This window comes from Megachile rotundata, chromosome 11 (assembly GCF_050947335.1).
Source record: "Megachile rotundata isolate GNS110a chromosome 11, iyMegRotu1, whole genome shotgun sequence".
Classification (NCBI taxonomy): domain Eukaryota; kingdom Metazoa; phylum Arthropoda; class Insecta; order Hymenoptera; family Megachilidae; genus Megachile; species Megachile rotundata.
The window spans coordinates 17,137,197-17,160,168 of record NC_134993.1 but is presented as its reverse complement, the minus strand read 5'-3'; the positions used below and the strand labels follow the sequence as shown (position 1 = coordinate 17,160,168).

The 22,972-nt window shown below is 48.4% G+C and overlaps 1 protein-coding gene across 17 annotated transcripts in view; it reads right to left on the bottom strand.

Annotated features, from left to right (window-relative positions):
- The window catches only part of LOC100882825 (protein PALS1), a 33,770-nt gene that overhangs the window by 6,759 nt on the left and 4,039 nt on the right, over nt 1-22,972 (bottom strand). For 3 of the 17 annotated variants that reach the window (XM_076537443.1, XM_076537451.1, XM_076537436.1), the window contains exons 4-10: nt 19,984-20,044; nt 19,817-19,898; nt 18,693-18,778; nt 17,714-17,855; nt 17,068-17,258; nt 976-3,514; nt 276-452 (exon numbers count right to left, since the gene is read on the bottom strand). In XM_076537443.1, coding sequence (XP_076393558.1) covers nt 276-452; nt 976-3,514; nt 17,068-17,258; nt 17,714-17,855; nt 18,693-18,778; nt 19,817-19,898; nt 19,984-20,044 — 3,278 coding nt within the window. Of the gene's footprint in view, nt 1-275; nt 453-975; nt 3,515-4,354; nt 4,387-6,609; nt 6,736-7,501; nt 10,200-10,265; nt 10,924-17,067; nt 17,259-17,713; nt 17,856-18,692; nt 18,779-19,816; nt 19,899-19,983; nt 20,045-20,269; nt 20,583-22,972 lie in introns of those variants that run through there. The other 14 variants (XM_076537438.1, XM_076537439.1, XM_076537449.1 and 11 more) reach the window with 14 other exon arrangements.

The following is a 22,972-nucleotide window of genomic DNA, read 5'->3' as shown; positions in this document are numbered from 1 at the left end:
CTCCATACTCTTCCGAAAAGATATTTAATCTCTCTCTCTCGACGCATATTCTCGCGAATACATCATTTCTACGAGAGAAGATAAGAAACGTGAAATATGTTCTCGGGAGAGGAGAACGGATTCGTAGCGAAAACTATCAGAAAAATCAAAGAGCCGACGACCGTGACGACGTCTTGTTGGGAGTTTGATCTCTGAAACGAACAATAGGAGGGATCCAGTATAAAATATTGGTACGGCGTAGGTAGTTTTTCCAAAAAAGACGGATCACACGGTACCTGATATTTCCTGATGGAATGCAGTTGCTGCTGCGTGGGCTCGGCATTCGCGTTATCGGTGGACTCCACATTGTTGTTCTGCGTGGCGGACAAACGTAGATTATCTTTCGGTGGTCTGGCAGGTGCCCGTTTTTGATCTCTCGGAGGGATGGCAGGTTTCACTCCGTTCAGACCGGCCTAAAAATCCGTTTCAAAGAAAACACGGCTCGCGTTAAAGGTCCCTTCGGCAAGTCCTTCGCCAAGCGATCTCAACTACCGGAAAGACTTCTTTTCTTCTTCCCTGTGTTCGTTCGTTCGTTTATCCTGTTCTTTCGCGTATTCTTTTTTTAATCGAGTCATCGAGAACGATGACTCGAGCAAGTCCGAGAGACACGCCGTTCGTATTGTTGGCTACACACGGAAGCGAACAACGCAGCCAGAGAATTGAAAAAGAGAGAACAGGGATAGAGGCGAGAGTAGAAAAATGGAGAGCAAGCGCGTGCGTTACGGAATACATTCTCTGGAAGATCGCGAGTAAACGTTAGAGTTTCGGTTAGAGTCGATATGCGCTCTTTTACCTTCGTTTATCCATTCTTAGTTGACGCGGTTTTTCTACAAAGATATGCTCGTAAGCGTCGTAAGAGAGTGACAGGACTGTAGAAAAAGAGCGCATGTCAGAGAAAAAGCTGCGTAGAAGGAAAGATGGGAAAGCAAGCTTTACCTGATGATGATCCTCGAAGCGTCGTTGGTTCTCGTACAAGGGGTACGTAGGTATCTTCGCACGATCCTGCGACGGTTTCGTAGCTGCCCCGGTTGCTCGAACGCGATCGAGTACGACTTTACGACGATTCGAGCGGAAGACGAAGCGGCTGCTGTCCGAGTAGCAATCGCGAAGTTCGTTCGGGAGATCGCGAACGCGAAAACGGGACAATTCCGGTTCGCTTTTGGTCCGCCAATCGGTCGAACGATCGAGAAATTTCGAACGTCTGTACTCGAAAGAGAGCCGCGAGTTTGTCCGATTCTGCGTGTCGGGCGAATCGTCGAACGGACGACCGTACTCGCGCAAAGAATTCCGACAATTTTGATTGCTCTCCTGAACGAAGGACAAGTTCGTCGAGGAGTTTCCGTTAGAGAACACGACTCTGGCAGGAGCAAGATAAGCCGTGACGGTGGCGCGAGCAACCGGGTCCTCTTTCGAAAGCAACGACTCGCGAGAGGACAAGAAGAACGAAGAGGAAGCATCGTCCGGCAAGAAGTTGCTATAGCGTCGAAGCCGATTATTAGAGGCCGAGAGCAGCAGCGAGCTGTTAGAGGAGCGATGGTGCGTGCTGGAAGCGTGTAGAAGCGTTTTGCCGTGTCGCGGCTGCTGGTGCACGATAGAGAGGAAGCCGTCGACGAGTAAATTCTTGACTCTGGCGCTTACCTTCTTCGAGGAGGAGTCGCGTTTTCTGTCTAGCGTGCGCGCGACCACGTTCTCCGTGGCGCTAGCGTCGTCGCCGCTAGCTATAGCAGCGAAGCTACTAAGGTCGTTCGAGGGAATGCGAGGTGTTGGTGACGAGGCTACTAGGATCGTGGTGGTAGTGGTGGTGGTGGTGGTGGTGGTGGTAGTGGTGATAGCGGTGTTTCCGATGCACGGGCCACTCCCGTCATCCCCGCAGCCCGTTAACGCGGTTCCTTTGGCCGCGCGCTCCCTTTTCGGCTCGAGGGTGTTGTGCTTGCTGTTGTTCGGGGTCTTGTTCGGCGGGGGATAAACGGGGTGACACTTGGTCACGGGCACGAAATCGGGCGGACAATCGACGGCCACCTCGCGGTACGTTTTGCCCGCGACCACGAGGAAACTCCGATCGAGGTGTTCGAGGTCGGTGGACGCGTCGCTTCTCAAAGTCGAATATCCGCTGGAGATCTGTTGGTGTCTCTTCTTCTTCGGGCGTTGCCTCGAGGACGAGGAAAGACTGCTGCCCGACTCGATGCCCAGTAAATCCTCGCTGGAGCCTGCTCGTATCAGCTCCTCCGCGTCCACGCTCCTCTTCGCTTTCGGTTTCGAGCGTTCTGCCTCGGTCTGTCTGCGAGCCTTCGAGCTCTTCGCGGACTTGCCCGAGGGAACGGTTTCCGCTCGCGGCCCGATCGGAGACGCTCGTTCCGGATCCCGTGGGATCCTCGAAACGGTACACTGTTCGTCGATCAATCGCGTCAGATCCGACACCTCGTCCGACCTCATCAGCAACCCCTGCAGATCTTGCAGGTCGGCTAGACCGTACGCGGGGTTGTCGAACGACGTGGTATCTCTATTTCTAGGGAACAGAGGCGTTATCTTGATATCGGGGACAACTGGTCTGCACGGAGAGCCGAGATCTATCCTTCGGGCGTCGTAAGCGGGCGAATCTTTACTCCGAGTCTTGGCGTGTCTCAGCACGAGGCTAGTGTCGAGAGGAGCCGTGCTGTCGGATCGTCCGGAGGAGCTTCTGGGGCTAGCCGAGTCGTCGCTACACGTCTTCAGCATCGTTGGATAATCCTCTTTGGCGAACGGGTAATCCTCCTCGACGTCCGCGTCGACGCTCGACTCTTTTTGACCGGTACTCTCCTCGTTCGCTCCTTCGTCCTCCTCTTCCTCCTCCCCCTCCTCCTCCTCCTCCTCCTCCTCCTCCTCCTCCTCCTCCTCTTCCTCGTCAAAGTCCTTGAAAGGATTCTTGAGGTCGATCGAACCCAAGGTGGACGGACTGTTTCGATACTTGTCCGGTTCGTTAGAGGATTCCTCGGTACGTTTCGGCTCGTCGTCCTCGTCCTCGAGGTTCTCCGACGATTCGATCTTCAGCTCGATTTTCAGCGGCTGGGGCTGACCGTTCCTCGAGCAGCGTCTGGAGGTCGCGTCGTCGGTCACGTCCGTCGACGATTTAAGGGCGTCGGCGTTTTTAAGGTTCAGGGAGAGGTGATCGAGGTCGCTAGCGCTACGGGGACCACGAAGCTCGTTCCGATACTCGGAGGAGCAGTTGTTTACCTTGTTGGGATAGGCCTTCTGCAGAAGGGTGTCGGGCACATCGACTGGTAGCTCCCGGTGAGGCCCTATCCCGCCAGGGGCCCACATCTCATCGGGAACCAGCCCCTCCGCAGATTTCTTCCCGTCCCGCGAGCTGCTGTTGTTGTTCTCCTGCAGCTGCTGCTGTTGCTGCTGCTGCTGCTGCTGCTGTTGTTGTTGTTGTTGTTGCTGGTGTTGCTGTTGCTGCTGCGAGTGTATGTCCGTCACGCCGCTACGCCTTCGGGACCTGCCAACGCGACAACATCGAGGTGAGCCTTTTAACGATTTTCGATGCAACGAGAGGGCCGCGTCTTATTCTTTTCTTCGCGACATTTTAGTCGAGGACTTTGGAGAACGTTGGCCGCCCTCTTGCTAGTCAAGGGGGTTGTTCCAATTGCCTGATATTTCGAGAACAAAGCGGGTTGGCAACGACGCTTCGGACTTCCACGATCTCTAGCCTAATTTTTAACGTACGCGATATCTCCTCTTGCTTATAACTAACTTATTTGTTACGAGTTTTACGATATCGAAAACGAGATAAATGTCGCGTATATTATAACGCGCGCGAAGCGAAGCGTCGAAAGGGTTAAGGTGATCTCGAACTACGTCGATTATAAAAAACCGAATACCAGAATTACTGAACTATAGCAACGATTCTTTACGACTAAGTATTACGCAGTCTCTACAGAGTATACGTATACGAAATTCCAAATCCTCGGAAATCGCCAACTTCGACATTCGCTATTGAATCGCTATTGAATCGCTATTGATCGCGCATGTATAGTAAGGCGCGATAAATACAGTAACGCGACAGAGGATTCTCGGTTACGTGGAGAAAGTGTTTGACCTATCCTCGCGCGAAAAAAAAATTGACAAAACCGTTGGTAGAATTATTTAATAGGTTTACGCGATTGGAAAGGAGCGCGACGCGGAGGTAAGAGTTAATGAAAAAGCGATGCCCAGCCAGGTGTTGTGGGAACCGTTCGACACAAACATGGAAATTCTATGGAAGAAAGGAATTAGCCGAGAGGAGATAACGAGCTTCCTGACATCGCGATCGAGGTCAGCTAAAATTGCAGCCACTTACCGCCGCGAAACAATCATTCAGGATTAAGATTCGCACCTTCTCGCCTTCCCTGTCGTATTCCCCACCGTATTCCCCACCGTATTCCCCGCCGCTTCAACTTCATCTTGTTGCCGTCAATTGTTACGCGCCGCGTTCAAAATTCGCCACCGTAAACGCAATTTCACGAGTAATTATTTCACGATGGAACATACTCCGATATTAAACAGCGTTTGAGATGCTGCGGTATAAAAACTAGACGAAATTTCACACGCGAACACGCGGTAATAGCGCGAATTCTAGCGACGAAAAGTTATTCCGCGACGAAACGTCGTTCGACGAGGGTTGTTTTTGCGGTAAAAAAAAAAAGAAAAAAAAACAGAGAGGCACCGTTATAAAAAGATGGAAAGCTATGGATGGTAGTGGCGAACCTGCGCGTGAGGAATCTCCGTGAAAGTGGAAATTTACGCGACACTGGATAAGGGGAGTTACAACTAACCCTGCTCTTTTCGATTTCTTTCCCCCCATTCCTGTGAACGGGGCGATAAAAAAAAATAATACGGTATTTAAGGTCGTGGCGGGAAATCGTGAGAAATTCGAAACACCCGTCTCTATCGAAGTGACGTACGAACAACATCGATTTCCAAATGGTCGGTGCGACCATTTGCCGGTGAAAAATTCAGTCCGAAAACTGAATCTTCCGTCGCGTCAAGTTAATCGAGGGAAAATAAAATAAAGCAACGACGAAGAAAGGATGGTTGGATAAATAATTAATAATCGGCAAGCCCGAGCCATTGCTAGCGCGATAATGGGAACGCGATAGAAATTTCAGACGAACATCGAACGCTGGTTATTCGATCCCGAGATCTCGATTCTGTGACCACTGGCGCTCGTGCAAGCGCATTGGTCGTCGACGAATTAATTATCGGTATTAGCTTTTAAAACGCGACCGATATCGATTCCTATCTGAAAGTGTAACGTATAGTTTTCCGAGTTAAGATCGGTCGAAAAATTTCGAACGAAGGAATGGTTGTTGTATCGGTTAGAGAGAGCAAACGGTGTTCGGCGTGGTTGCTCGACGAAGGAAAAAAAAGGAACGAATACGAGTTCTTCGAACGCTATGGTCGCTGATTGAATAGGATTTTTCCCGTGGATCCAGTTACAAGGGCACAGACGGAAAGGGGACGTAGAACAAGAGACGTTGACGGTATTACGGTTTGTTCGTAAGCGCTGGCCACGTGAATTCACCGGCTCGAACGAGACAATACCGCGGTCGGGGGGGAGGGTTTGCCCGTTCGAACAAAAGCGACGGAATTTACGGGGTGTCCGAGAAAACTTCCACGAGAGAGCAGATTCTTCCGAGTAAAAGGAATCGAAAAGTTGTTCGAGTTCTCGAGATTACTTCGCTACAGACATTAGGCTACGATACTACCGGGGCTACTTCGCAAATATATTCACTAAGCTCGCGTAACCTACGATACATCGAATAGATCGAAATTAAAACTAAAGCGCAAGGCTAACTACGCGTTGGCTACCGCGATGGAAAACTCGAGCAGCTCTCTAATTCTCCGTTTAAAGCAGGAAAACGATATCTGGGTTACACGCTTTTCAACAAGGATCACTGTTTAAGGAAACGACCATACGAGCCTCGATTCGACTCGGGGTACTTGTTGGAAAAACGCATTCTAAACCGAGCAACGAGAAACGAGGTCCGTTCTTCTTCTGTCGGCTTCGGGGAAAGTGTCCTTTTTTCCCCTCTTTTTCGTATTTCAGTTACGTTCACCAGTTTCATTAGCAACTTATCCGTAGTAACTGGCTGACCGAGCAATTTTTCACAATCCTCCACTTTCTTGCCAAGCTTTCTCTTTTTACCCGTTTCCTGTTTACCTTATTATCTTTTCTTCAAGGTCTCGACGGTCAATGTCATCTTACGCGACTCGCAAACGGAATTTCGAACCTTATCATTCTTATTCCGCGTTCACCGTTAACTTCGATTTAATCAACTTCGATCGAATTAACTTCGACATTTTTCTTTATTCGGAGTTATTTAAATCGATTCTTTCATCGTAGAAACGTCTGGTTTTCTCGGCAAACGAGAAACAGAAGCGATCGTTGAAACGTCGAAAAGCTAAGAGGCAGGTTTATTTTCAAAGAAATCGAGTCGATGTTTCGGTTTCGAGGAATCGTACGGTCCAAAGAGGAGGATCTGCTTTTTGTCTTAGGCCGTACCAGCAAGTACCCCGTGTGTCGCCTCGAAGAGGTTCAAAAGCTGAACAGACCTAATGGCATTGCGCCTCTTCAGCACCCGAACTCTCTTTGGCCGGCCTCTTCTTGCAAGGAATTCGCTAAAACCATTCCACGTGTTCCTTTCACGAGCCTGCTCGGAGATTTCACTCGTTTCAGGCCTAGAAACGTTGCCTGTTGGAAAAACTAAACCACTTTGCGAGGAATAGAAGGCTATTCCGAATACGACGTATCCTGTAACGTATGCAGTCGGAATCGAATAAAATCGAACATTACGTATCCTGGCAATTGGGTCATCTCGATAAGATCGTCGATCGTCGATCGTCTTTTTCTATTTTCCGACAATACGAGCATGAGAGTAGAGATCGCGTTTGATCATGGAAGAATCACGAAGCGGTAACATACGCGGTTGTCGTATGCTCTTCGGGAAGCACGGAAAAGATTCGACTGCACCGTCACCCGACTGTTCGTGCTACGCGATATTATCGGTATTAGAAGGCTAGACAAACGTTCGGGAAAATCGAACGTTACTATTTCGAGGTTGCTGACCTAACCCACGTTCACGACGCGATCCATCTTCGATGAGATTCCGGGAAAATCGATTAATACCGATTAAATCGATTAATAATTCAGAGGCGTAATTAATTTACGGCCTACGGACGTAAGATTGTAGGAAAAAATCGAGTGTACGATAAAAGGTATTTTACGAAGAAAAACTATTTTCCTGCGTAGGATCTTTTGATCGATACGATTCGGTTAAATTCCTCGTTTCGTATAATCGGAGCCTTCGAATAGTAGTATAGCGTCGTCGAAGGAACATTCGTATAGAATTTATTTTCGAATAGGTAAGTTTGTCGAAGAGAGAAGAACGGTAGTATATCGTAGCGAAGAAGTTGGAAGGATGAACGAGTCGTCGAAGAAACCTACCAGTGCAGCGTTCTGAGGATTCTCATGGCGTGGCTTCTCAGCGATTCGTCCTTCGTTCAAACCTCATGGACGTTTCTCGCAGCTCGCGGTAATATTCTTCGCTCGACAAACGCGCGAGCCAAGAATCTCAATGCGCGTTCATCCGAAGGTCTTCTCCATTATTCTATCTCTGATCTTTTCCTCTCCCTTACATTAATCCGTGTATCATCCTGTCGGTCCTCTTGCTCCTGTCAGAATTCTTCGTCCGAGCGTTGTTCCCGCGCTCTTTTCCACATTCCCACGAACGCTCGGCGCACAACACGCACAGATTATTCCACTCGCGAAACGGTAGCACTCGAAGAACCGGGGTATATCACTGGACGATCGGGTTCGAAGGAGAGGAGGCGCAGAAGGAGGAAGAGGAGGAGGAGGAGAAGGAAGAAGAAGAAGAAGAAGAAGAAGAAGAAGAAGGTACAGTGTGGCACGAAGAGGCGCAGACTCGACGAAGGTGTATGCACCTTTCGAAGGCTGCATGCGCCACGAGGCAGGAGGTGGAGGAGGCAAAGCCGCGCTATATCGCGTGGAGAACGCTCGTACCGGTTTTGGCCCGACGCCGGACAGGTATTCCCGACTCCGTTAACCGCCTTAATTGCGATCGGCTCATATCATCCAGTCCTTTCCTAACCTCTTCGATTTACACTTTGTCCACTTTCCTCTTCGCCCTAAACCCTAGCTCTCCTCGACGCCGTCCATCGCTTTTCCCCCGATCCGAACCAACGCTCTCCTGCTAATTTCCGATTTATCCTTCGAGCTCGATCTTTCTCGGCCGAAACTCGGAATCGTGGCACCGTGATCACTCGAGGGTCACCCGCGGCAGGGAGTTTCGTACTTTTTCGAGAAATTTGCACACCGTGGAAGGGTAACCGTGGAAGAACGCGCGAAGAACGCTGGCATCCCTCCAGCTTCGAACTGACGTGAGTTTGTTGGCTTCGCTTCGCTCCGAGGCAAGCCACTGGTGTTCTCACTCTTTCTCTCTCTCTCTCTCTCTCTCTCTCTCTCTCGTTCTTTCTTTTCCCCACCTGAACCTCGACAGACCCCTCCTTATTCCACACTGTTCTCCACCACTCTTCGGCTGCGCGTTCCTACCGTGCCCTCCCTCCAACCTGCTGTTGTCCGTTTTCGTGCCCCTCCATGTAATTTCTCTCTTTCCGATGCACATTTTCTCTCCGTTCTCTTCGTCCTTCTTTCTTAACCGTGTGCCACGGGGCTCCTTCTCGTCCGTTTCTTCGAGTATATACCAGCGAACCTCTTCTCGACTCCGTCTTTGCCCCGTTCTTTGTTCGTGCCACGAAATTCCGGCTGCCTTTTGTTTCTGCGCCAGACTACTACTACCGAGTCTTTTGCCACGGTGAACCGGAAAACGGAATTATCTCCCTCTATGTGATCCGTTGTCGATTTTCCCGATCGAGAATCGAGAGCGATTTAAAGGGAATTTTTCGGACGTGTTCTTGTACGTACAGTCTAGGACAAATCTGTTTCCGTGGAAAAAACGCGCGGGCGAAATAAGGTGATTAAGAAGTAGTGCCTCGAATCGAGGGATAAAAGTATTCGGAGGCAAATTATTGTTGTTACTCGAGAGAAATGCTCGAGAAAGGTAGATTCCTCGAATACTTTTCTTCTCGGGGAGATAAGCGAAGACACGGAATGCCTTTCGTCCAGTTAGATAATTTTCGTTCTTCCGGGTACTCGAGAGGCTCGATTTTTCGTCGGTCTCTCGTAACCGTGGATTCTTTTTCAGCCGTTTCATTTTCCGCGTCGTCATCGTGTTTGCATCGAGGCGGGGAGATTCCGTTTCGACTCGCGATTCTCCGAGTCGTCGAGCATCCCTGTCGCGCTTGTACAGTTGGCTCCTGCGTTCCGAGCACCGCGTAACCGAGCATTCAAGTCTCTCGACCCTGTGTACCAGTGGTTCACGCAACAACGCCAGCCAACGAGTCGATTTTGCCTCGCCTTTCGACTCTCAGCTGATCTTGCGATCCTTCTCGAACCTATCTCGCGCTCCTCCTCTAACCATCTATTCGCTACTTTTACGCGGTACAGTCAACGGCAAATCTCTCGAACGCGGCAAACCGAGCGACAAGAATTTTCTTTCGGGAACCACCCCGCACTATGGAATTCCGTGTTCGGACCTTATAGAGGACCTTTGATATCGCGATAATCTTCGAACGAGCTAAAACGAAGAAAACCGAGGCTCGTTGAACGCGATCGAGTTATCGTTTAACGACGCGACAACGATTTATCTGGCGGACTAATTCCTATGCAATTTCAATGACACGTGTCACGGCTCGTCGTTCGGTACCGTTTACGTAACCCGTCCATTATTTCGAGAGAACATGGCCGGTTTTCATCGGCGTTTTCCGCTCGTTACGTGAAATTCGCGTTCGAACGAACCTTCCTCTGACCGGACCCCGATGAGTTTCCTCGCGTTACGAAACGATTGCGTAACACGAGCAGCGGAGAAAAATGCCGATTCGATTCGGACGAACGTAAAGATAATTACTCGTTGGAAATTCGAAGGCTGCCGAGCGAATCGAGACGGGAGGGTTCTTCCCTAAAGTTGCGCTCTTCCGACTTTGCTTCGAACGATTTACTCCCTCTCGCTAATAGCAAATAATTTGAACGAGCCTACGCGCTGATCAACTTTCGTTATCACCGAATCGCTACTCTTACACGGTCTCGATCCGTGTAAGCGAGCAAATAATCTCTATGTACTCGGTAATTTTACCTGCAACAAACGACGTTCAGTCCTAGTCTGTTCGCGATGCAGTGCCAGCAAGCTCTGCAGGAATCGCGGGAGAACCAACTGGCCCAATCGACGTCGATCATTTTGCACTCGGATCACATGCTCGATCAAATTCGAGGGGTTGAAGCGACCCTACGGACAGAAGTCTGTACGAGGTGAACGAACGGCGCGCGTGAAAAATAACGCGCACACACCTTTTACACGGAATCGAAAATTGTTGACACGGCGCACACGGCGCACACGGTGTGTCGGTGCAGCCTGAGAACTAGGTGCCTGGAATGTGGCCTTTATCAGCTCTCGCCACCTGATATCGAACGCTTATCTTTCTTCTGGTTACTTCTGTACGAACGAGCTTACTATCTTTCTCGAGCTTCTACCGAGCGCCTTCAGCCGCGAGCAGACTTTCGGACGCGCAATTACGAACAAGTGTCTTCGTTACGTAGGTCTTTCTTACCGTTTCCGCGTTATACGCGATCTTTTGTTCCTCGAACAATACCAAAATTCCTATTACGTAATCGAATATAACGCGATCGACGCATATCAAGTCCCTTTTTCCTGAAACGATAACAGGTCACCCGGCAACTGACTGGCACTCGCGCGCGGACACGTGTCCGATCGAATAGTCTGGTTACCTTCGCAGGTAACGCGTGTGGTGCGCGTACGTGTGCACACCTGACAGAACAAACAGCCCGATCAATCGTGCACGCGATAGACGTGCAACCCCATCGATGACTCACGAGTCACCGATGAAAAAATATAGTCAACCGCCTCGTAGAAATATCTTTTCTACGAGATAAGTACAAGTACAAGTTTTTCTCCGAGTAGAAGAACGGTGTAGAAAAGCCGAATATTCGGTTTGGTTAGGGAACATATTGTCGCTGTTTACCTAGCGACGTTCGGCTTCCGGTTGTCAGGTGCGCGTCCCTACGATTCGAACGACAGGAAACGCAGGTGTACGTTAGGTGGATCCACCCTACCTGTGGAGGTCCGACTAACCCGAACTCGACTACGACCTAAAGCCTGTTTCACGCTTTGCCCCGAACGAACCGTTTACTCTCTCGCCCCATTTTTTTTTTCCCCTCTCCCTATAACCCTATAACCCCTATAATCCGTTTAGAAAACGTCTAACGAGACGCACGATCGCGATGAAATATTAAAAAATTCTTAATAATACGAGTATCTCTGAATTTGTCGGAGAGCAGAGTTTTCGTAGGCGAAAAAATATCGAATAGAACGTTTAATAGAGCAAAGGAAGAGTCTGATCCGGAAATAAGGAATAAGGAAACGGGAAAAGCCAGGATAATCCGAGCGTGGAGTAGGCTTAAGCGTACGTCGTAGGAGAGGCCGAAGGTTTTCGAGAGGGAACACAATAACATCAGGTAGAAGTGAAACTGGCCGTCGGCTTTTCCCGCGATCCGTGATTTTCATCGGAAAGGCCACGATAGGACGAGCCTTGCCGGCGCAGCGCACGCTTAGTAATCGGCTCGCAACTGCCTCTGAATCATAGTTAGCTAACTACCAAGAATCATAGGGACCCGACCACTCCCTCCGGCGTTCCTCGATCTTACAATTTCCAAATTTCCCGACTCGATTTCCACTCGATCGACGACTCCGTTTCCAGCAATTTCGAATCTCCCGTAAACGTCGACTGTACCGAGGGCTCGCGAAACTATCTATAAAAGATGCTAAAGATAGGTGAAAAAACGTTTGCGCGAAATAGCTGAACGTGCGCGAAGGGTCGGAGGTAAAAAAGTTTGATCGCGTATTAGAGTCGCGACGATTATTTAGTAATTCGAGGCCCAACGTGACCGGATTGCCGATAAAAATCGTCGGAAAGAGAAACGAACGGCCGTCACGAGCGTCTATCCGCGGCGAGAATTCCTTTACGATCGTAGTCCCTGCACGTACTCGCATGCCTGCTCACCTCGGGGACGATCTATGGATCTACGAGCAACGGAAATCCTTCTCCGATTTTTCATTTATTCGCTTATCGAATTCGAATACTCCTAACCCATTATGCAGAATCGGCCAGTTGTTTTTCTTCTCGACAGCGGTATTATTTAAGCCCCGAGTTTCGGAGCAAAAGATTCGAAGGAGCATCGAGCGAAAAACACGATGGTCGAGTAATTTTGAAATCGCGGTTCTTGTTTTCGAGTATTATTTTCGAAAGGGTCGAAAGGGCCTCTTTTACGGATGAAAAGAGAACTCGCGGGGTGAAATCGCGACTACGATTCACTCTAATGAACTATCAATTAGCCTGGTCATTTCGACCTTGACAATAGGTCAGTGGCTCTCATACGAACGTGAACGGCATCCGAGCGTAAGACGAACGATTACGTTCGTTGCAATTCACGCGAAACGAATGAGAAAGAAGAAAAAAGAAGGTCTCGAACGAGCTCGACCTATTTCTTTTCTTACGCGATTTCTTCCGATCCGAACGACGATCGACCGTACGCTGCAATAATTACTTCTAATATACCCTTATATGTATACATATATTAGAAGTTGCTTCGATTCTTTAGCGTTCTTCTCTCGACGGTTTCGCTATTTCCTAGTTAGACAATTATTTGGCCAACTAATCGAAACTAAGGAACGACGAGATAAAGGGTTAATATTAGGATTATCGAGAGTATCGATCCACTTTCCACCGAAACATAATTGCGTGTTTCTCTTTTTTCATCGATACGCGACGTCAACCTTGAGCCCGCGATAGTCTAAATAGCTGATTCTCGAGGGGTAAAAGGAGAGAAGAGAAAACATCGATAAAATGCTCCATTTCCCAGGTGCAGCGGCGTTGTTGCGGCTCATTATAGTCGAACATTGGAAAGTATCGGGCGGGGCAACAGGGGGTATTTAAGCACCGTTTTCCACGCGCTGGATATTCATCCAGCGTTCGTGGACGACATTCGATTAATCGGTTTGATTAACGACAGCCTCTCTGTCAACGTTCCATTATTCGATCCTGTCTCGCGATCCGTCCTTCTTCCCGTTCGTCGCCGCTTTATTTACTCGTTCGATTCCTCTTTTTTCGAATACTGCGCTACGATAAACGTGCCATCCTGCGAATCGAACGGCCAATAAAAACATCGATTTTAACGGTTTCAGGCGTTACGTGTACGAGTCCTTTCGAAACCGAACACTCCTGCTTTCTTCTTCGACCTAACTGCTACGTATTAACTAATTGTTTCGTGTCTCTGCGAGCTACCTCTAATCGATAAATCCATTAGCCCTTATCTTCTCTGAGGTGGATCGCGTAATAGCCACGGCTCAAAAACAATGCGCAATTTCCACGAGTCTCGTTTATAATTGAAACCTGAACGACTCGTACCCCGAGGCAGTGACGTCACCAGCCATTACATACTTTCGTACTTGTCATTCTTCGCCGATTAGACGGCTGGCCCAAGGGCGTACTTTCACCGGTTCAACTCTAATTCGGGCCTAACCGATTACGATCGAAAGGAAGTATTTTTTTCTTCGACCGAATATTTCCAGCTAAACGTTCGAAGCTAGGTACCGTGCATATTATGATGCGCACGAGAAGCAGCCAGCACCGTGATACATGCAAGTGGCGGGGCTCGAGAGTGCGCGTCGAGTGCTCGTTCAGTGCGCTCTTGGCGGGCTCGAGGAAAGTGGTTTGAACCGTTAAAGCGGCGCTCTCTATATCCAGCAACTTTGAAACTCCGAATCGAGTGGTTTCGCGTGTTTCTTCCCTTCAAAGTTAATTACCATCCTCTTCTCGGCCGTTCCGACGAGGCGGGATTAGAAATCCGTTTCATCCAGTTTACTCGACGAGTTCCAGCTCTCGAAATTACGGCAAAATCCTAGTAGTCCTCTATCCACTTTATCTCTCGCTATCGAGAAGCATTCTTTTCTCTCGTGAGATTTTATAAAGTTAACAAGCTGCCAGAACGAAGCGTACGAGGCGACGACGCCACGCAACGCGATGCAACCAAGTATTCCCGTATTACGCGTTGCGTTTCGTTTCGTTTCGTTTCGTTTCGTTTCGTTTCGTTTCGAAAGGGAGATACGTGTGGTCGGAACAGGAAACGCCATGGGAGAGTGAGCAATCGGTATTCCATAGGCTTGTGTCACGGTGAGCCTGCACGAAACGTTAGCGACCACGGGAACCGGACCTCGACCGTTGCAACTCCGCGTTAGAAAGATGCATCTCGCCATCTTTTCGAACGCGTTTCTTTTCGCTCGATTCGTTCGATCGATTCGCGCGATTGTCGCGGCTCGTTTGTTCGACGAAGAAGACGAGTGACATCTGAAAGACATAAAGTGTAGGTGTTTCTCGATATCGTCAAGAATTTCTTACGAAATACGGCCGGAAAAACGATAAGAGCAGCTATTACGACGCAATGTTTTCGACGTATAAGGTTAACCTTCTAACATATACGTTTAAATCGCAGCGAACGAGCGTGTCCTCGAGCAGCGTCATCGAATGCAAATCCGCTCCAGGCGACGACGTGAAAAAATGTTACGAGACTGCGGGGGGACGCGTGCGAGCGTGAACACGGAGGATGTCGGCCCAATATCGATTTCGTCAGCGCGAATCGATATCCGTGACTCGAAATCGGATAACGAATACCGGACCACCAATTATTGCAGAGACTCGGTCACGGACCGCTTATCACCGACAAAGTCTTTTTGTTTTTTCCAACAGGTATCGATTCGAGAAATTTCTACGTCGATCAATTTCATACTACACCGCGCTAACGTAAAAATCAAATAAAATCAATGTAGAAATACCGTTGTTCGAGACGTAGAGAACGTAGATTCGACTCGGTTTTCGACCGATTAGAAAAATGTCCAAGTCGTCGAAGGAGAAAAGGCGAACGTCCTTTCGAGTAGGGGAAGGTATCGATGGGTTTAATCGAGGAAACAACGAGGAAAGAAGAAGAAAAAGAAAAGGAAAGAAATAATTGCGATCCAACAGCCTAGTTTCGAGATGACCTCGGGTAGGCGTCGTTTATCCAGAAATTGAAAAAGCTCTCGTTTTCTAGCCATTCAAGCTGTGCACCCTTGTAGAAGTCGCTCCTGTCTCAATGGATGCATTCATTCGCACCTGTACGTTCCTCTACCTCCCCTCCACGAATAGCCAGACAGTAATCTTCTTTCTCCCCCGCTAGATTGTTTCCCCGAAGGAATTTCATCGAATTCGCGATTAACAACGATAACGAACAATTATCGCTGTATGGAATGAACGGACGGTGCACGCACGCGGGTGCACGCGTTATAAAGATACGACTTTCGAATACTTTCAAACTGTGCATAATTTCAGACGTAATTACTCTCGAAAGGCGGATAACGCGTGTCGGTGATGTAGAAGCGAATTTCGCGCGGAAAAAAAATTCTGCGAGGAGAATCGACGAACTCGTGGAGGCTGTTCGACCGCCTCTGCACACCTCTCGGTCTCTTCTCGACTTTACATGCTCGCCATTTGTCTCTGTCGAGCGTTCGAGCGTTCGAGCGTTCGAGCGACCGGTAGACGAAGACTCGGAAAAGGTACGAAGAAGGGAGGAATCCGTATCCGAGACGACAGCGTTTCCCAATCTCGCGTGCTCGAATGCCGTCCGGACCAGTATCGCTTTCCTCTCTTGTTCATAGTGTCGCTCGAAATTCCTCCGCAACGTTCTCAAATTCCTACCTCTTTTAGCCATTTCGAGCAATTATCTTGAAACGTTCCGAACCTTTCGAGACATTCTCGCGCGATCAAATATGGTTGGAGTTTTCGTGCTCTATACGAAAAGAAGCTAACGATATCAAGAGTGGTAGAAAGTCCATTAAACCGAACGGAATCGGAGGAATCGAACAATGCCGATGAACTTTTACGAAATCAGCTGATGTTCAGGGTGAAGAGGTTGGGAAACGCTGGCCGAGAGCGAGGCGGTGCATCGCGAGGACTGGAAAACGCATTGTTTAGGTTGCACTAACACCAACCTAACCAGGTGGGTGTGTCACGAGCGTGAAATACCGGCCAAGTGACTAGGTAGAGAGGGCCGCTTTATCCAGCTCGACAACTCGAGCCACGTCGTCGGAGATTCCAGTAGGAAGTCTCGAAACTGAACCCTAGAGAGGCTACATTCCGAACCGAGTGGCCTTAATTCTACGAATTAATCTGTTTCTTTTTCGAAGCTTTTTCGAAGCTTTTTCGAAGCTAGTTGAGCGAACAACTAGCAACGAAAATTGTGGAAGCCGTCTGAAACCGTGGACGGTCTCCGTGCATACGGAGCTCGCGCGTAGAGAATTCCTAATAGTTTTCGAAGAGAAGCTTTCAATGGACAACGGTAGGTCGAGTTCGTCTAGCTGCTGAAACTCCTCGATAACGGAGATCCCTGGTAACGGGGAATCGTGTACCGCGTGCATCGCGACATCTGACAGTCACCTGCGGAGTTCGTTTTGCATCGGCAGGCTGCAGCTGCACTCTGCGGACAACTCGCGGAGAGCTACGCCTACGATCTTTAGGACGTTTCATTTTTCCTATATGTACTTTTGCACATCGGTACATGTAATATACGCATAATATACCACGTGTAATATGTAGAATATACTACTTACGATTCGTCTACGCGTATAGAAAATCGTTATGTATATCGAATAAATAAATTATTTAAATATACATATAAGTGTGTACGTGTATGCATACCTTTGCGGACATGTACCATATATTCGAAGCGAAGTATAATGTAATCGGCGCGAACATTCTTCGAGGAGCGTGACGCAACGCGCGCTTGCGACAGAGGAAAACGAGCATGCATCGTTGTCGCGTTTCGTTACTCACCTGCAAATGGGCTTCTGATCGTCGCGCTCATCCGGTGTGTTGAGGAAATTGGCGTCGTTCACCGCCGAAGAGGTGGATCCTCGCGGCGACCTTGGGCCGCCCTCCGGTTCTCCGATCAGAACTTCTGTCTGGCCATTTTGGAAGGGACTGCTGGCGCGTCGTTCCCCGGTTCTTCCGCTTTGCACCGGTATCTGCGAACGCGAATCATCCTCGAATATACGAAATAAAACTAATAGTAGTTTTATTCTACTATTAATCCGGATACGACTATCTACTAGGAATTTTGACAACGCAGCGTCGCCTCGAATCGAATAAAGGAAAATGAGACGGGCCGCGAATCCGAAAGTTAATCGCTTTTGTTCGCGAGCAGAGGTATCCTTTGCAATTAATTTATGCAGGAACGAATTCGAATTCGAATTCCGGGAAACGTTTACTTCGCACTTGCTCGAGCACGCGCAGCGCGTTTACATAAGCATCGAGAGAAGGAGAAATCATTTGTTGCCGGTGGAAGGTACGAAGACAGAGGCGAACCACCGCACCGGTCGGATTTCAAGGATATCGAATCGTCGATACGGCTCGACGTTGCATTCTTCGTCCCGGTAAAAAGAAATTTACTAAAAGCGTTTCCAAGAAAAATTCGACAGACCAAAAGGTTCGTCTCCTCGGGACAGCTCTGCTGTTTCTCCGCCGCCTCTTTTCCTTCTTTGGTGTCCTTCGAGTCCTTTCCTAAGCCCTTTGGTATCGTGCCGTTGCTCAGCTTCGTGCTGAACGAGTTCGAGCTTGGTTCTCTGAAACGACGTTCCGAAAATGTTATACATATCATTTAGCAAACATTCAGTCGAATTACTTCCTAATGTTTATTAGACGTAAACGTTTCTAACGTGTAACGATTCGTTTGCTTCGTTCTATGTGTATTTTCGGTAAGAAAACTATCTAGAGGAACGCTAATGGAAAGCGGCGAATCGCATAGATTCGTATAGATTCGTATAGATTCGTATAGATTCGTATAGATTCGCATAGATTCGTATAGCGGAGAATCAATAGCTAGTTATGACACGCGAATGCCATTCGAAACAAAAACAACACGGTATGCGCGGTTGCATCGCAATGGGATATCAATCACGCCGATCGCAATTTCTCGCATCCGGCCTGTAATTGTACTTCCCATCGGTTCTATCGCGAATTCACGCGTTTCTACTCGTGCCGATAAACTGCGAGTCGTGCATTTTTCCATTCTAGAAAATCGAAACCGTTTAAGAACGCGAACCAGTCAAATTATCCACGGCAGCGTAAGCGAGACGGTGAACGCATAACGAGCAGAAAGGCGGAAATAAAGGACGTAGAAAATGGAAATAGAATAGCATTCGAACCGTTACGATATCTACGCCTCCCCTTCTTCTCAATTATTATAATTAACCCTGACCTTTAAGTCTTAAAGGTGATACGAGCCTCGAGATGATCATGAAAATTCCAGTAACGTACATACAGAAGTTGGTCGTCTAAGCTAGTCGATTCTGTGTGTAAGACATCGCAGAGGACCCGTAGCACCCGTTTAACAGCGGCTATTTCAAATTTACGGAATCGCGAATCGAAGATAAAAGCGGCAAGAACTGAATGGCACTTACTTGTCGGCGAGCGTCACGGTTATTTGGTTGCCTGTCACATTTTTGCCCGCGCTGTCCCCGCTCGTGGACGCGACCGCCTCGTTGATCTGCACATATACACGCGCGCAAAGAAAAATACACGCGATACCAAACAATCAGCTGAGTTTTACCTGTCGGTCACCACCCCCGCACCCCACCAGCCGGCTACCACGCGGAAACAAAGGCTTACCCGACGCGACTCTTCGATCGATGCTCTTTTTCCCTTCCTTCCTTCCCTCCTTTTCCTGACACACACACGCACTCGCGCACGCACACGCGCGATCGTGCCAGGAAAAACGGACAAAGAGAAGAAAAAAAGAAATACGGAAAGAGAAAGAGAAAATACTGGCAACGCTTTTGGGACACAACCTGTGGAATATACGCGGGAACGGTGGCACGCGAGCTGCGATTAAGCTTCTTTCGCGGTACGGTTGCGCTCGATCAACGGACGACGTTCAATTTCGTTCGACAGCTTGAAATTTCTTTGCAGGATGTATCGGGAAACGAACGCCCGTTCGTCTTACGAACCGGGACTGATTGCAAATAGTAACACCAAGCCGACCATACCGAAAGTTCTCGGAAGATTTAGCTGGAAAAGAAGATTAAGCTATTCGCGATTCGGTGACGCCATCGAGATAAAAAGATCGTAGGTCGAAGCGAGACGAATCGGTAACCGGTTAACCGTGTAATTAACCAGTTGGTTCGAGCGCGATCCGTGAGAGGATCGAGCTTTGTCCAAGGCCGCTCGTCGTCTCGGTTTACTTTGCATTTCATATGTCATAAGCAAGCTCCGTGTCGAGCTTCTTCCCTGATCGATTAATTCGCGAATCATTGTTCCGTTGAACGAGCGAGAGAGCGAGCGGATCGCTGTTTGGAAACGCGTTATGAATTCGCGGTTAGTCTTCCGATAGGAATGTTCGATGGATCACGGTCGGACGTCGCCGGAATAGAAACTCCGTTCGTTCGTTCGTTCGTTCGAATACAATGGAACCGTGAGATCGCAGTTTATCTCGTTATCGAACACCGTTTAGAGACAACGTCGTTCGACGCGAGTTGTTCGCGAATCGATTAACCTGTTGATCGAACGTAAGCTCCGAGAATCTTACCTGCTGGTGCAAAATCGCTTGAATATCGCGCGGTTGAATCCTCCAGTGGGATGCCAGTCTCTGCAGCCTTTCTTTTGCTCGTCTGTCATCGAAATACATTTTTTTTTCTTTTAATTATATCGAAATTTTCTCCAAATACCCGACTAAACAATAAAAGAAACGATTACCTTTCGACGGCGATGACCCAAGCTTCTCGCACCCGACCAGCGTTGAAACCGTCCAGTTCTACTGTCAACAATTTTACAAACGATTAATCGATGTTCGCCGTTAACGTCGTTATTCGCGTCGAGAACAATTCGAGTTACAAGGTTGCGGGTATACGTATGTATATTCTTGTAATTGATACATATACATATAGAGAAAGTTATCTCGAAGATAACGTATAAAAACATAAAAGTGCAGCATTTAACTGGAAAATTGACGGCCTCGCTATATCTGCACGCGCGACTATACCATTTGCTAGATCCTCGTCATCGGGCTCCTCGTCGTCTATAAACTTGATGCTGGCCAAATCAAAGTATTTCGCGATATCGCGTTCGGGTTCGCCTTCGTCCGCCGGGAACTCGATCGACTTGGAAGCATCGTCGACGACGGATTCGTCGACGACGAACCTTCGTCCGTCGATTCCGGGCCGGGACAAACACCCGCAGAGAAGCATCCTACGGAAGAACCTCGACATCTTCGTGCTATCCTCTCTTTCAGCTATTCTTCTACTTCCTTCTCTTCATGGTCCGCGAACAAAGGAACTCGCGAACTCGATAAACGGCTAAACGGCGAACAAAGTTAATAAGCGGGTGAAAAGCGAGGAAAATCGGCGAGAAACGAAGAACGACGTCTCGCACACGTGTCGCCAGACCATAGAAAATAAACTGTACGAGCAGGGACAGGAACGAGTAGCATCGGCGCTGCTAGCAACTACGGGGTTTATATTTGGAAACGTTCCACCGTTTTGGTATGGCTGGTGAAAATGAACAGAGACAGAGAGAGGGTTCAACGCACTTTTACGCCAATGCTAATTGTCCGAACGCGGTAGCGTCTTCGAAAGTTGCCTGCCAACCTAGACTAGAGTATCGAACCAAGTCGAACGCGCGATTACTTTTTCGGTATCGTTCCTTCCTACCAAAGATCCTTTGATCGTGTCGTAAAGTGTCGTAAAGCGTTCGAAATTATTCGACCACGGCCACGGCAATTTAGAGGACGCGTTTTCCACTCTTAACGGTTCGAGATCTTATCGAGAAGCGTCGATCGAATTTACTCCGCAGCGAGTAAAGGAAAGTGGTCATCTCGTTAATCGAATTTGCTTTCACGCTCTAACGAGGAAGCGCTACCATCAGCCTCGAACAAAGTATTTCAGGAATTCTCCGTAGTTATTAAATCGCGCCTCTACGCGATTTCGAACGATTTCAAATGTTTCGTTAAAAGTTCTCTTTTCCCTGCGTCACGACGAATTGGATTTAACGTTTAAAAAGAAGAAAAAACCAATGTCTTTCACCGACGAACGTTTAAAAATGGGACGATAAAGCGACTACCACTCGACATTGAATATCGCAGAATATCGCAGAATATCGTAGAATCGAATCGCGATATCAAAGTTATGGAAATAACTGGAGATCGGACGTCACCTTACGTACGTATCCGAGAGATTTAAAAAGCTAAAACCGAGAGATTTAATTGCTTCATTGATCGCGTATTTGTAGCGCACAGTAAAAGCGAGTCTTCTAAAAATACCAAGGGAAATTCGTATCATAGGATGACCTGATAATCAAACGAGCCAAGCATAAATATATTTTCCAGCGATCTATTTTCTCCTCTCTCGCCCTTCGCCGTGCATTTACGCCCGCGTTCAACTCCTACACACGCTCTCGCGCGACCCTCTTATACCTTCCACGACGACCGGTACACGCCACTCTCCTCTCCTTTCCACAAGTTACTTTTTTTTTTCTTTTTCGCTTCCTTCCTACGTTTCTTCTAACCGTTTCACTCGCCACGGCATCCAGTAATTGTCCCGTGCTCGTAACGCGTGCAACTCTTCCCTGTTCCTCGGAAGCAACGAATTCGCGATCCAGACTCGATTAACCGTTCGCCGACCATTTCCGGCTTCCTTCCTTGCCTTTCGATTCTTACTCGCTACCGAAACAGTATCACGGCTTATATCTCGGACCAAACTTATATCCGACGTCTTCTATTCCCTATCAGATTCTATCGATTCCGCGACAGTATTTTCAGACGTAGTTTTTATCTCGTTTAACTATCGCTCGACGGGTAGATACGTTACGAACGAAAGTGTATCGATCCGGTTATCGATTTCGAGCACAACAGAAATTCTCCCGTTCCCGATTCAATTTCGATTCGATACACTTTTACCAGACCTCCCCCGCTATTAACGCGCGCACTTTTTCACCCTCTCTTCGAGTTCCTCGACCATTAAAGGTTATTCGCTTTAGAAAGAGCCGGTTAATTACCGGTGAAACGAAAGAGCACGCTACCACTCGACGATCGTCAATTTCGTTACGCGACAACGAATAATAACGATCGAAAGAGAACCGTATTAACGTTTAAACAATTACCGATTTCGATCAACTTCGACGCGCGGTTTCTAACGCGAACCTACGAATCGCAAAATCGAGAAACAAGATAGTTTCGTAAATCTTCGATACGTAATCCCTCCTGGCTTCGTGCGTAACGCGCTCGATAAATGACAGATCAGGTGTATAACGGTGCTCGACGACCATCGAATAATCGAATAAAATAAATCGATTATCGATTCGGCGCAACTTTTCTCGTTTTATTGCCACTTCGAGACACGAGAGACACGAGAGACACGCAAAAGAGAAAGGAAGAGAGGGGAGAAGAAACGAAAAAAGAACACACCTCGATTCCTTTTCCTCGCCGATGCGAACGCGAAACTCGTTTCGAACGTAGCTCGAGAGTCTGTCGAACGATATTCAGTCGCTCACGAACCTTTGTCCCCGCGAACCAGTCGGCAACGATTCTAATCCGACACCGATAGCGACGCTGCTCGGAAACTGCAATCGCGACGGATTCCTCGTCTCCGTTTGCGCGGACAGAAAGATTGCCGTTAACGTGTCACGTAACGATGACACATTGCCGACCGCCGCTCGCCTCCTCTCTTGCGGCGAACGCGACGAACACGGC